Consider the following 13,259-nt stretch of genomic DNA (forward strand, 5'->3'; position numbering starts at 1 on the left):
GACGTTTGTCTTGAAATATTTATTGTCGCCTTTAAAGACATGATACAGGCTTTCGTATGCTGCTTGTAGTGGTCGATTGATAACATCATTTCGTTGCTGCCAACTGCTCTTGAATAAATGGGGTGGTTTTGAAGTGAGGTAATGAGCGCGTGTATGTACATAGTCGTTCCAATCACTGATGTTGATCCGGCGGCAATCTAAAGATAGCGTTGTACCCCTTATTAGCAGGAATTGTATCTGGATCTTCTTTGATGCTTGCACAATAACCTAAAAGTACAAATGGTGACACATTAGCTCATACGACCGTTGTATGACAATTGATTGCTCTTTCCATTATTGTGTGGAATTTCTGGATAATGCTATTATGCATTAATTGACGCCCTGTTGTCTAACTAAACAAGACCCAAATAAGTGACGATTCGAACTGTCTTTCTCAACTGTGGCATGTAGCGGCATGTTAAAGCGATTAAAAGAATTTGAATGGAATATGGAAGCAATTTATTCCTGCCAGTTAAGCTCCTGTTCGGCGTTTGAAACAATAGTTGGCAGTGGGTCCATAAGCCTATAGTTACAAGAGACATATGTTGGCTATGAATTTTGTACGTTTTTCTTTTTGCAGATGGAGAGATAAGCCGTTGAATTTCAACTTTTAGGCACCATGCATAGGCCTATGAAGATTTATTGTTTCTCTGCAACTGCAACTTTTTCACATCGTTGTGGCAAAAGACATGCAATGACGTAAGACCGATCTTACAAAATTATTCGGTAAAATATGATTGTGCTCTTTGCGGTGATGGTAGGACGCTTTAGGTAAAAATCATTTTAGTCTCATTACAACCGCATAACGCTTGTGTATACGACAAAAAGTCGGCAAATACATGTTGATTGTCGAATATCTATCGAAAATGAACTTAAAATGTGTAGATGACTTATTTGTTTGGTTGAGGTTGTTTCCCTTTCCATTTCAACAGGAAAGGCATACAACAGCAGCTTAGGTTGCGTAAAATTACACAATTGTTGCTCTTCTAACGTTTTACGTTCGAAATACTTTCTTGTATGCCGTCTACTCTCTCTAGCGTTGTTGGCCCGCGTCTCGTGCTTCGGATTCAAAAGATATAAGCTTCGCAATTTCATCCATTTCCACATTACCATCTTCTACGAAACGTAGTGGTGCGGGTGACGTTTGAAAAACTAGTAAAATCACTTTGCATAATCCCTTTCGGCATTTTTCGAAACTCCCCTGAAGTCATTATTCCATCTAATTATAGATTGTGTCCTACTCTCTTAATATTTCGTGGTGTTCTGTTGACTTCGACCAGAACAAAAGAATTTTGCCTTCGGGAAAGTTTGTTCCAATATTTTCTTATTCGTAATTCCTTTTTTCTTTGTCAATGACATTTGCATTGACGGTGTGACCCCAATGTGACAGTTCCCAGAAAGTTGACAAAGTAATATATAATAATTTTTCGAGAGCTGTTCTCAATTGCTTGCAGACTTCTGTTTCACCCTTTGATGTGGTGAAGATCCCGTTCAATAATTCCATTTGAATGAATTAAGACACAGAGCGACATTTGCGTGCCGAGAAGAGAGATTTCGATAAGAATCCAGAAGATTTCAGTCGTATTGTATGCGCTCCTATGTGTTTATATATTGACGTTTGTACGGTCTCCCTTTTGACTTACTGATTACGTGCATAAAGCACGAGTTCGCCAGTTGCAGGATTTATATAAATATTTGATCTTACAACCTTTGCAATGTGCTTAATATTATGAACGATTTTCAATTTTAGAGTTTATTATCAATCACGTACTAACGTCTCAATGATTTTCTTTTATTTACTTCTTCGTGTGCAGCCTTGCTCGCAACATTGACCCAACCTGACAAACCAGACAATATCGCACACAAAGACCTTAACAAAGATAATGATTGAGACGATAGTGCGTGACTGATAAAAAAAAAGTACTTGTTGCATCTGTTTACAATAACAGAGTAAAACTTCCTACAACTTGTAGGAAATGTGTCTAGAACACACTGGATAATTGGGAAAATGTATGATGATGACGTCAAAGGTCGCTGTCTATACTTTGGGGTGATAAAAATCACCCTAAACTGTGAAAGCAAGGAAATTAAAGCCAACTCGATAATTCAAATAGTTTTTTAAAACAAGCACCATTTTCTCATTTTGCGAACAAAATGAAAAAAAGTCCTGCTTAAAAAAGTGTATAAAAAGAATCTTTCCTCCCTTTTATATTTGCTTGTCAATAAAAATGAATAAATAAATTACGTAAAATTTTAATTTTTTATTTTTTTTATTTATTTTTAGAATACGGAATAGTCGCGGTAGTTTAGATAGCATTGGTACGGCAGTAGCCTCTTCGGCCGCTTCGCAAGCTAGTTCAAGCGGTGGCTCGAATACCAAAATGGATATGAGTAATGGAGGCATTGGTAACGGCTCCGGTAATAACAGTATAAATAATAGTCCACAACACTCCCATCACCAGCACAGTCCACTTCGTTCCGGAAATGCGATACGTAATAATGCTCGCGACAACTGGTCGAAAATGCCTGAACCGTTAAAAGGCCACAAATCAGAACAAAAAGACAAATCCTCGCCTTCACGTTGCACCCTAACCGGTACAACTGCGTCGTCGAAACAGGGATCACCTTCGGGACGAACTAAAGGAGTTCCCCCCAGTTTCGGCTACGTAAAACGTGCTAACGGCACAGCTACGTCTACCGCTGAACAACAACAAATTGCCATGATGATCAATGTCGGCAATGGCGGTCCACAAAATGGACGTACAGCTCATGTATCGGCAGTGCCAAGAACAGCGGCGGGGGGAAATGGTCGCAAAATGTCGGGTGGTACACAGACCTTACCAAGTGATATAACAAGTATGTATTAAGCTTAAAACAAAAGTTGAATAGAAAACCAAGTCAATCGCTGCATTTCCAGGAATACCTCCCAACACTCAGCATCGTAGTTATTCTTTGACTGGTCCGGGTGCTACGCAATTAAGTCAATCTATACGTGAACGTTTAGCTACCGGATCACACAGCTTACCAAAACCAGGCACCGATGTATACCAGCATAGGTATGTTTCATAAAAATTCTTTAACAAAATTATGCTTTGCTACTCTTCATTATTAAAAGTTTGCTTATTCAATCAAACACTGAACAATTATGTAAATGAATCCTATGTTAATTATTTCGCAATATTAAATGCATGAATACATTTATTGTTATGTAAGTAAGAAAAAATTATCTACTCACAGTGATAAGCTTATGGTCAATTACATGATTAGTAAATTTTTACATTCACATACCGCTAACGGTAAATTGTCCTTAATGGGTGCTAAATAATAACTTGGCATAAAAGTTGACTGTCCCAGTTGACTGTTGGCTATTTTTTGAAATCCAGTTTTGAAAAATTTGAATCTCATTGGTGTCGTTTACATCCCGTCCCATATTAGAGCCCTCGAAAAAGTATGCCATTCGATGGGAATAAAATATAATTGTATTGTTTCTTTATTACGAAAGTAAACGTAAAAAGTTCATTGGGGTGATGTGGTGCAAGATATTTAGGGATATCGGTCTTGCCTAACTATGTCATTCGTGGTACAAGTATGTACTATGTTTACGCGGAAGTATGCGACATCCAGGCGGACTTGAGATGGTCCCGTCATTTACTGCCTGGTTTCAGAAAGTGGTTCTGTGTCGGTCTAGGCTTGTCTATCCGTCTGTCCGTTTTGTTCCTTGTGTTCAACTTATAAGCCGCAATATTTGCAATACTTTGATGAAATTTGGCACACTGACGTGTTTTGGCCAAAAGACGCATGCTCTTCAAAACGTTGTGAATCGGACCACTTTTCGCGCACTTTTTTTGTATAAAAAATTTCAACAGGATGCTAATCGTTTAAGATATTGCAGTTACTTCGAAGTGCTTTATTTTGCACTTCGGATAAGCAAATATTCAATCATTATTTAGTAAATCAAATCTAAATGTTTTGTGTAGAATTTCTAATCATCGCCCCGGTAAAATGTTGGATGGTTCATTGTCGGATACTCAAACCTATGCTGAAGTCAAGCCAGAATACAGTAGTTATGCCATGTGGCTGAAACACAGCAATACAGCAGGCAGTCGTTTGTCTGACGGAGACTCCATAGAAAATATGCAAATGGGTTCACCCTCTATGTCTCGTCATGGTCATAAAATTATGCAACAACGTGCTGCCGCTGCAGTGGTTAATGCAACCGGCGGTCAAAGCATGGCGGGTGCAGAGTCACCATACGTTCAAAGCCCTCGCATGAATCGCAGTAATAGTATTAGGTGAGTAGGAATGTTTTTATAGATGAATCTCTTTGCACATAACTTATGAAAATTATCTTATATTCATAAATATATATGTAATTATTATTTTAAAAGATATTTCAATAATCCTACTCTGTATATTATGTCCAAAAGCTACTTGAAAGAAAGGACATACCCAAGGTGATAAAATTATTAAACAACATTAGTTTGCTTTAAAGCTTCATTAATTTGGCCGGTTTTGCTTTAGTATTTTTTTACATAGGAATGAATGTAAATAAAACTTTTATTCTTATCATTAAAGTTAATATAACAATCATTTCATAATGATATCGCATCGTAGTTTTAATGGCTAATAGTAGATAATTAAATGCATATAAAACCATCATTAGGGAAGTTTTTTATCACGTAAACTACCTTTTATAAACTATCATCGATAATTAGTGCTAGAAGCTTAAAACAATTTGACGAGATTTTTCGCGTTTAAAGTAATTGATATAACCTCATATTGAATAGAGCTGCAACTTCTCTTCGTCAAAGTACAAACTTTAGACTTTACGCTAATTTATAAGTCGCTTCAGTGAATCTTACGCCTTAAAGCCTTTTTTAGTTCTGGCTACGAGATACCCTATGAAGGCGTTATGATAATGCATGAAAGCATGACGCAAAGGATTTGTGATGAAGCTGAATACCGATGGTTCAGCCATACACACATAGTGTACTGATGTTTTTATGTAGTGGTTTGTTTGGGTATTCCTGCCGTGCAGACTTAATTCACGGTGCTCGCGGAGTAGGAATTCGCACAGGTAACTCGCCGAGGGTGATTAGTCTTCGAGTGCCAGACGGAGGCACATAATAAGTGCCAAGCCCAGCTGAGATCTCTGCCTTTGAGTCTGGCAGGTTGAAATTGAACTCCACACCGAGCAACACATAGCGCTTTATGAAATCCTCCCAATTAACGGGACCGTTGATGGGGAACAATTACCGACTTACTTTATATTGCACTCTATAGCGGGCCAACTCTCGTTCCTCCCATTGCCTGATTAACAATTTTTCATTCAATGGCTTACGGTCAGTCAGCGCGACGTTTTCATTCTCATAGAACTATCTAAAACTGAATTCTTTCATGATTAGTTTGCGTTCTTCGTAGTCGGTATCGTTCGGGACATAGTTTATAAACTACTAGAACTATGAAGATACGATCAACAAATAAATTCAATAAAAAATAAATAAAAAAAAAACCAAAACAATTCTAGCTAAGTCACTCGGATTTATAAGAAGTTGTTTCACTTTACGCTGACGTTCATATTTGACTCATAGATAACATTATATAGGGAAGCATATTTGTTCCTATGTAGTTATATATATGTTAATATATAAATACAGCTTTTTTCCTGAAACGCACAATACGTACGATAGTTGTTTAGCTTGGATATAATGCTTTTTACTTTTGTATTAAAGATTCCTCTTTCGCTTAATGCATACTAGTATGCACATTCTTACTCTACACCGCATTTCTTATTACATTTATTTAAATTAAATGAACCCTAAGGTAAAGAAACTAAAAAAGCAAAACGTATCAGCCTGCAAACCAAAAGATATCCTAACAACCCTCAAGCCATTCCATTGCTTCAAAGTGTATGCGTGTAAAATAACACAGATTGTTCCGTACATTCATCCTTTGCAAGCAAGCAACACACATTAAAGCATAAATATTTTCACAAAAACTTTAATTTAACTAAATATTTGTTTATTATCTTAAAAAGCAAGACATGAACGATTTAAGTGAGAATTATTTTTCTACCTATAACTAATATTTTTGATCGTACTGTTATGCTTTGGAAACACATTCAACTGTTGCCATACTGCCTACATCCGAGGGCTGATATATACTATGTCCAACAAAAAATTCATATTAGTTTTATCAAATCTCAATCTGTTTTTAAGCCTCGTCATGGTTTACAAATTGCAATGCTTTCACTCACGTTACTTCTTGTATTTTCGAAACAATGGAAAAATTTTAAATTTCATGTCTAAATTGAACAGTGACTTTTGATAAGAGAACATACAGTTCAAACGGAAAGTGTAAGCTTGAAAAGCGTCGTGGCAACTCTCCATCATCGGAAGCAATAATTTTTTAGTGGTTTACCAATTATAAACGAACCAAGCCCGTATCGGTATTTGCATTCAAAAACAGTTAAAATATTCAAAAAATTAATTTCGATAATGCAAAAATGAAGTAACAAGAAATGATTGACCCCTGATATCGATAAGGGACCTTATTCTGAACGTGATATAGCAATGGCAATGGAAAAGCTGCCTGAATTAGTGCTCTATTTGTTGCCTTAAACACCGCGTTCTCCGAAACGGGCTGGCTATTATGTGTTCGCAAATATCATATAGATAGTCCAGGGAAAAAGATTTGGATAGAATGAGAAAGTTCTAGCGGAAACTTGGCAGTCTTAATAAACTCTTTTTCTTCACAAAAAGAAAACCTCAAAATGTTGGAGAACACCTCTGAAAGAGATTGTAGCAAAGGAAAATCAAACTTTTATTTTTGTTTGTCTTCATTGCCGCTGAATTAGATTTATCAACAGTTATTGAAATACCTGTAGTGTTCAAAAGAAAAATTTTGTAAAATTTCCAGTAGTAAAAAATGTATGCATAAAAAAAGGCAAATTGTTCTAAACTCAGACAAAATATAAAGTTAAGCAACTACTCAGATATTTTTTCAATGCTTCGTTTTTTCTGATCAAATTCTATTATCAACTTGTAATTTCCGTTCACTTTTAACCACAACAACAAAACAAACCATCTCTCTCCTTGTTTTGTAAAACTTTTAATATATAAGCAATTTCGTTTAAAAATTTTGTTTATGAGTGTTTGTCGAATGGATATACATTGGACGCTACGTAGGTAGCATAGCTGTAGGCGCCAATTAACACCTCTCTAGCAGAATCCAGACGATTGCAAATTTCCTGTTTATCACTAAAATATTGAAACAGGAAATTTTCGGCAGCACAAACTGTGGTATGATGATAGACGTTATATATAGCAAGTTGCCTTTTACTTACTCCAAGCTTTACGGTATGCACATAGTTAAATTTAAAGATCAGACATTATTTAAAAAAAAGCAAAACGAACATTTCAATCGATAAGAGCTTGTTTTAGTTTATATGCAATTATTTTACCCAAAAATATATGCCTTTGAATTTATGCATTTCAATTTTATAATTGGCTTCAAAATTTTCGTTGAGCTTACTTTTCATTCCTTAATAATAATTAATTGAGTTTAAGCACATAAGTTCATATACGTTATCATGAAAGACAAAGCATTTGATGATACGTAAATAGCGTTATTCAACATTCAGTACACAGTGCACATATGTCCTATGTCAAATTCCTCTCCGAAAATAGGCGACGTGCGATGTTTTTTTGGCAATATTTAAAAGCCTAAAGGACGAAAAATGTCATTCATTCATTTTTCATTACATTTTTAAAGCAAAGATATATAAAAAAGTTGTTGTTAAAGTTGTTTTCGTTATTTTGCTTATGGAAATTATTTTTGCTTGCTCTCTCTTAAGCTCTCTCTTAAGCTTTTAATAATTTACACTTTACAAAAACAAAAGTTTTAATTGAATTTAATTCGTTCTCATATTCACAACTTTATTCAATTTTCTATATAGATCAACAAAATCGGAAAAAATGTATCCTTCCATGTTGTCGCGTGGGCCTGAAGTAGAAATTGAACCCTACTATTGTCTACCAGTAGGCAGTACTCATAACGGCGTAATCTCAGCACAATTGGCAGCAGCAGCAGTCGCTGCAGCAGCGAACTTGCAAAATACGAATCATAATGCAACTGGTGGTGCAGTTGCTTGGAGTCAACCCACCTCACCCACACCTATTAATCGGGGTTTTGTTGGTACGATGTCGCCTACTCATGCTAATACCATGGGTGGTTTACAGACAATGGTGTCTGGTGTTACACAAACTGGTGGTACACATAAGCTTACTTATCCTAAGAAAAATGACGATGGTACGTGTATGATCTCTGCTTAAATCACATATATATATACATATATATATATTATCTCGAATAATCTTTGCAATTTTAGTGCATGGCAGTGCCGCTTCTTTATTATCTGGTGGCAGCTCATTATATGGCACTTCCGAAGAAAGGCAGGCACATGAAATTCGACGTTTGAAACGCGAACTTATGGAGGCTAGAGAACAAGTTCTAAGCCTTAGCAGCCAATTATCAACAAATGTAAGTACGAAAGAATAACAAAAAAGATTAATATTTAAAAAAAAAAATGCAAAAAACACCGCGGACAACTTGGGCTCGTCCGGGATTTGAACCCGGGACCTCCCGCACCCTAAGCGGAAATCATACCCCTAGACCAACGAGCCAGTTAGACACGAATTGTTTGCAATCATATATAATGCAAACCTGCGTCATTATGATAGTTAAAAATATACATAATATAAAAAGCATTTGAGAATTATACACAAGCCGTATGTATAAAACAAACAGTTTTACGTAGTTCATGTAGTATTGTATGTACATTACCTTTTTTATATGCAAAAAAAAATTTTTGGTTTTCGATATCAATAACAACAAGTCAGAAAGTTATATACGTTGGAGCAAGCATTTTCTGTATCCATTACCTTGAAGAATTTATAAAATTGTGACGCAATTCCAACCTTATCCATCATGACTTTTGTAGAAATCTTAACTCAAATCTAGTTTTAGATTGATACATGCTATAAACCAGAGGATTGGATGCGTTTAACATTAGTAAGAGTTGGTTTCAGAGATGATAATGAACAGACATATGCAACTGTCGGTTTGCAAATCTTTTTCATAACGCATGCTTTTACATGTCTTAACATCATTTAATATTAAAAGCAGCTTTAAGTTAAAAGAATTTCGAAACATTAAATAATTCAGTTATACATCCTTGCAGGTTGCAGCATTCTTATCCTGGTTTGTTTGTTAGCAAAATTTGGCAGTCGTCCAATTATGGCATTTCTCTTCAAATAAAACCAACAAAAAGTTTTTAATACATTCGCTTCATTTTTCCAGTGTAGAGTAAAAGGGAAAAAAAAATTCTTGAACAAAAATATATTAAGAAATTGCAAGCAAAGCCATTATGACAACGTTTTCCATAATTAAAACATTCCGAGCTCATTACTCCAAACACAATTGCATAGGTAAGAGGAAAAAAAGAAGAAATTAATAAAGCTAGTACTAACAGCTAGGTTGTAAGTAGGTAGCTAGGTGCTAAATAATATGAAAAATTTTGCCTTAGACGGCGCTTTTTTCTTTTTACTCCTTTATTATTATTCTCTAATAAGATGTGTTAGTACTGTAAGCCTAATAAGATGACATAACCAACGAGCAAACTTCCAAAGGCACGCGATAATCGCACTGATAGAGCGATGATATAAACGTGATTTCATAAGATTGAATAAAGATGAGGTAAACGTTAACTTTTAATAATTGCACAATTTGTTAACAAAATACCGTGTCTTCAATGCTTTCTGATTTTACCTTACTTCCTAGCAAATGTTTTACCTATCGCCCCATTAATACACAATTACACTTTTATATTCCGCATCCTTTATGGTACAGGTGTACATCATGTTCATGCGCAAGTATGCAACACTCAGAAGTGCTTGAGATAGACTCACTTTTTAATAAGACGATATCGAGCTGTCTCGGTATCACAGAATCACTTTCTGAATCAAACTAAGCTTGTCTATCCGTTTTTTTAACTAATAGTTCACAATTTTTAGGGTATTTTGATGAAATGTGTGTGTGTGTGTGTGTTTTGATGACATATTTTCACCCAACCAAGTTTGAAATCTTTTCGATCGTTTTCCTTATTTTGAAAAGTCGTTACATGAACAACTGTATTAAACTAGATGGCACGAGGTGTTTAATGGTTTGTCGTGTCCCACTATAGTGTTTTTGGCATATTTTGCCATATCATAAGCCCTATATCTCTATTACCTAAATTGAATTAATAGAATATTGAAAAGTTAATTTGAAAATTTTGCCTATAAACAATTGGCTTCGTATGCGCACAATATCGTAATAAAATGACACAATGTGCAGATGAATGTTCTAAACTCTTCCCTTTTATTTTTTTAATCTTATCTATTGTAATTATCACTTGAAAGCTTCGTGTATGTGTAAAGATCATAAAACGTTATGGTTGCACAATTTAAAAAGGTTAACTATACGTGCATACGCGTGCATACACGCTCATCTAAGCAGACAGCTGATATTTACTGAGCGATAAGTATCATTAAGTTAAAGTTACAAATGTTTTTATATGAAAACAAAAAATAAAATAAACAAATAAAAAAAAAAAAAAAAACAGCAGCAACAGCAACTAGATAAACAAAGCGATATTAAATAAAAGTCCTATTGGTGTAGGTTATAATATGCCCGCCGCACCGTACAATAGTTTGCTTTTCGCCTTACATAGCAACGTGACTATGTTTATAATATGCTTAGGGGTTTGGTTTTGCGTTTATATATATAAAAGGACTGTTTACTAAAAATTTGGAGGGAATATCCATTTTGCCACAGAAGATTAATTTTCTTCTCTAAATATCTTACCGCCTGCAAAGTCCTTATTGTCTTTTTTTTATAGAGTGATGGAATTCCAAGATCGCGTTTGAACGACATAATCTTTTTTTTTTTTTTTTTAAATTATTTTCTTTTATCATGACATGCTGGAAAGAAATGGTCATTATTCATTTGGCGAAAATATTTGTAACCAGCATTACATTTGCTTTAGTTATATTTCTCTTGTTACTCTTCATTGATATTTTTGCCATCACATCGGTCGTAATGAAATGTGTGTTCCATTGTACAACTATTGTTGTACGAACTACCATTGCAAATAGAATGTGTATGTGTACGTCGGTGGTATTTCCTTTTGTGAGAGTTTACATATGTTAGTAAACTCACTGCATGCGACAACATTCTGCCCACAATTCATTCTATTTCTACTATTTTTATGGCATTCGCACCTCATCCGTGCATTAAAAAAGGCGGTAAGAACTACTTATAGAAATATGTATTTATTTAGGCTAGAAATGAAAACCTTAACTGTATAGAATATGTAGGTACCGCAAAATGCATTTATTTCTTTATATAATAAATAAATTATATTCCTTTTTTTGGTGGCAAAAAAAAAAAAAAAAAAAAAAAAAAAACTTGTTATACATCACCACCATCATCACCGTGACTACGTTACCAATGCTCGTTGGTGTTGTCTGTCTGTTGGTAATTCGGTGCATCACGGGAATGAGACAGATAATTCTAATTTAAGTATAAGCTTTGACCACAAACACATTATCACTGTCGTGATGGTGGTGGTGGTGGTGGTGGTGGCAGTGATGATGGTGGTGATGGCGACTTTGCTGACTAACTGACTGACTAACTGGCTGACTATTTGTCCGTTGTGTTAGTCATTTTTTCACCTCGTCTGGGCAGAACATCTAAGAAGCGAACTGTGCAAGTCATTCTTAACATTTCCTTTAACAAACACATCTATTTGTACGATTGTATTAGTATTTCTTACTTGCTTTCCACAGCGGTTAAGCTTGCGGCATTTTACTGCAGTTACTTTTCTGCATACTGAAACGACTTAGCAATACCATTTTTGGTATTACCACTACGTATTTTCATTCTGAACAACTATTTATTCTAAAAATGACTTTATTGTAAATTTTTTATTAAACGTATATATACACGTATGTGTAAAGTTGCTTCATGTTTGTTTTGAGGTTTTACACGGATGCTGGCACTTTTCTTAAACATCGTTTTAGCGATATATATGTATTTATGTATATGAACGAATATATATATAATATATAAATTTATTCTTCTTATTTATACAACAAACAACTTTCGAAAGGTAAGCGCACTATAGATGTATAAGCAAAAAGGAAAAAACTCTTGAGCATGCACATAGCCAGCATGTAAATAATAACATTCATGGACACACTTTTATGGCATCTAATCATATTTTCTGTGGTTGATTCATCTCATCACAAATATGGATGCTTTTGTTTTGTTGTAAGTTAAATCATCCAAAGAGGAAGTTGGAGGTTTTCACTGATAACGCAAACATCATTATGCACAACAATCTCTTTATAGAAAGCTTTAAAATATTTGAAATTCAATATTTATGCAGGCATACGTACGCACCTTATACACTATCCTATCTCTACGTTAACCTAATTCATTAGAGGCAAGACAATTTCGAAGACATGAGAATAATAATGCTCTCGATATACCGCTCTTCTCCCTATTATCTGTATTAAATTTCTTTTAACACGACATATCTTTATTTACTTAATTTTGAAAGCTTAACTTTCAGGCTTATCAACCAACTGTCTGACAAATAATGAATTAAAAAACAAGAACTTGTTTAATCTGTGGGATTGCTACACCTAATGCTATAATTATATGTGTTATTATGATTACATGAAAGTCACATCATCACATTTGATGCCAAACCATACTTTTAAGTGTATGTTGTTTTAAGCTGAATCTTGGCTACGCTCTAATTATTTCGTAAACCGACGCGATTCGCGCGTATCTCTAATGCAATAAACAAGCAAAGTTTTTATATACAATTTTTGTGCACGCAATATGTAAATTTGAAGCCCGCTATAAACCGTTAAAGAAAAACGTAAGATTTTCTAAAGTTTGTCATAAATGTTCTTTAAAAAATTTGAAATATAATTAACAAACTGTTCTCCAAAACCAATGACAAAAATAAAAAGTAAATCTTCATAGGAAGGAACGATTTTTTCGCGCAAAAGATTTGATAAAAGTTTCCAATACATGAGTTAATGTGTCCGTTAAATTTGACTCTCTCTCTCTCTCTCTCTCTCTCTCTCTCTCTCTCTCTCTCTCTC

The 13,259-nt window shown here is 34.7% G+C and overlaps 1 protein-coding gene and 1 non-coding gene across 9 annotated transcripts in view; one reads left to right on the plus strand and one right to left on the minus strand.

Moving 5' to 3' along the window:
• The window catches only part of LOC119633982 (protein sickie), a 320,882-nt gene that overhangs the window by 240,030 nt on the left and 67,593 nt on the right, over positions 1-13,259 (plus strand). For 6 of the 8 annotated variants that reach the window (XM_038027862.1, XM_038027863.1, XM_038027865.1 and 3 more), the window contains 6 exons: positions 2,324-2,895; positions 2,957-3,095; positions 4,017-4,331; positions 4,467-4,493; positions 7,997-8,349; positions 8,429-8,580. In XM_038027862.1, coding sequence (XP_037883790.1) covers positions 2,324-2,895; positions 2,957-3,095; positions 4,017-4,331; positions 4,467-4,493; positions 7,997-8,349; positions 8,429-8,580 — 1,558 coding nt within the window. The remainder of the gene's footprint in view (positions 1-2,323; positions 2,896-2,956; positions 3,096-4,016; positions 4,332-4,466; positions 4,494-7,996; positions 8,350-8,428; positions 8,581-13,259) is intronic. The other 2 variants (XM_038027864.1, XM_038027874.1) reach the window with 1 other exon arrangement.
• Trnap-agg lies at positions 8,652-8,723 on the minus strand. Its single transcript has one exon. It is a non-coding gene; the product is annotated as a tRNA-Pro (tRNA).

The sequence above is a fragment of the Glossina fuscipes genome, unplaced genomic scaffold (assembly GCF_014805625.2).
Source record: "Glossina fuscipes isolate IAEA_lab_2018 unplaced genomic scaffold, Yale_Gfus_2 2, whole genome shotgun sequence".
In the NCBI taxonomy this organism is placed as follows: domain Eukaryota; kingdom Metazoa; phylum Arthropoda; class Insecta; order Diptera; family Glossinidae; genus Glossina; species Glossina fuscipes.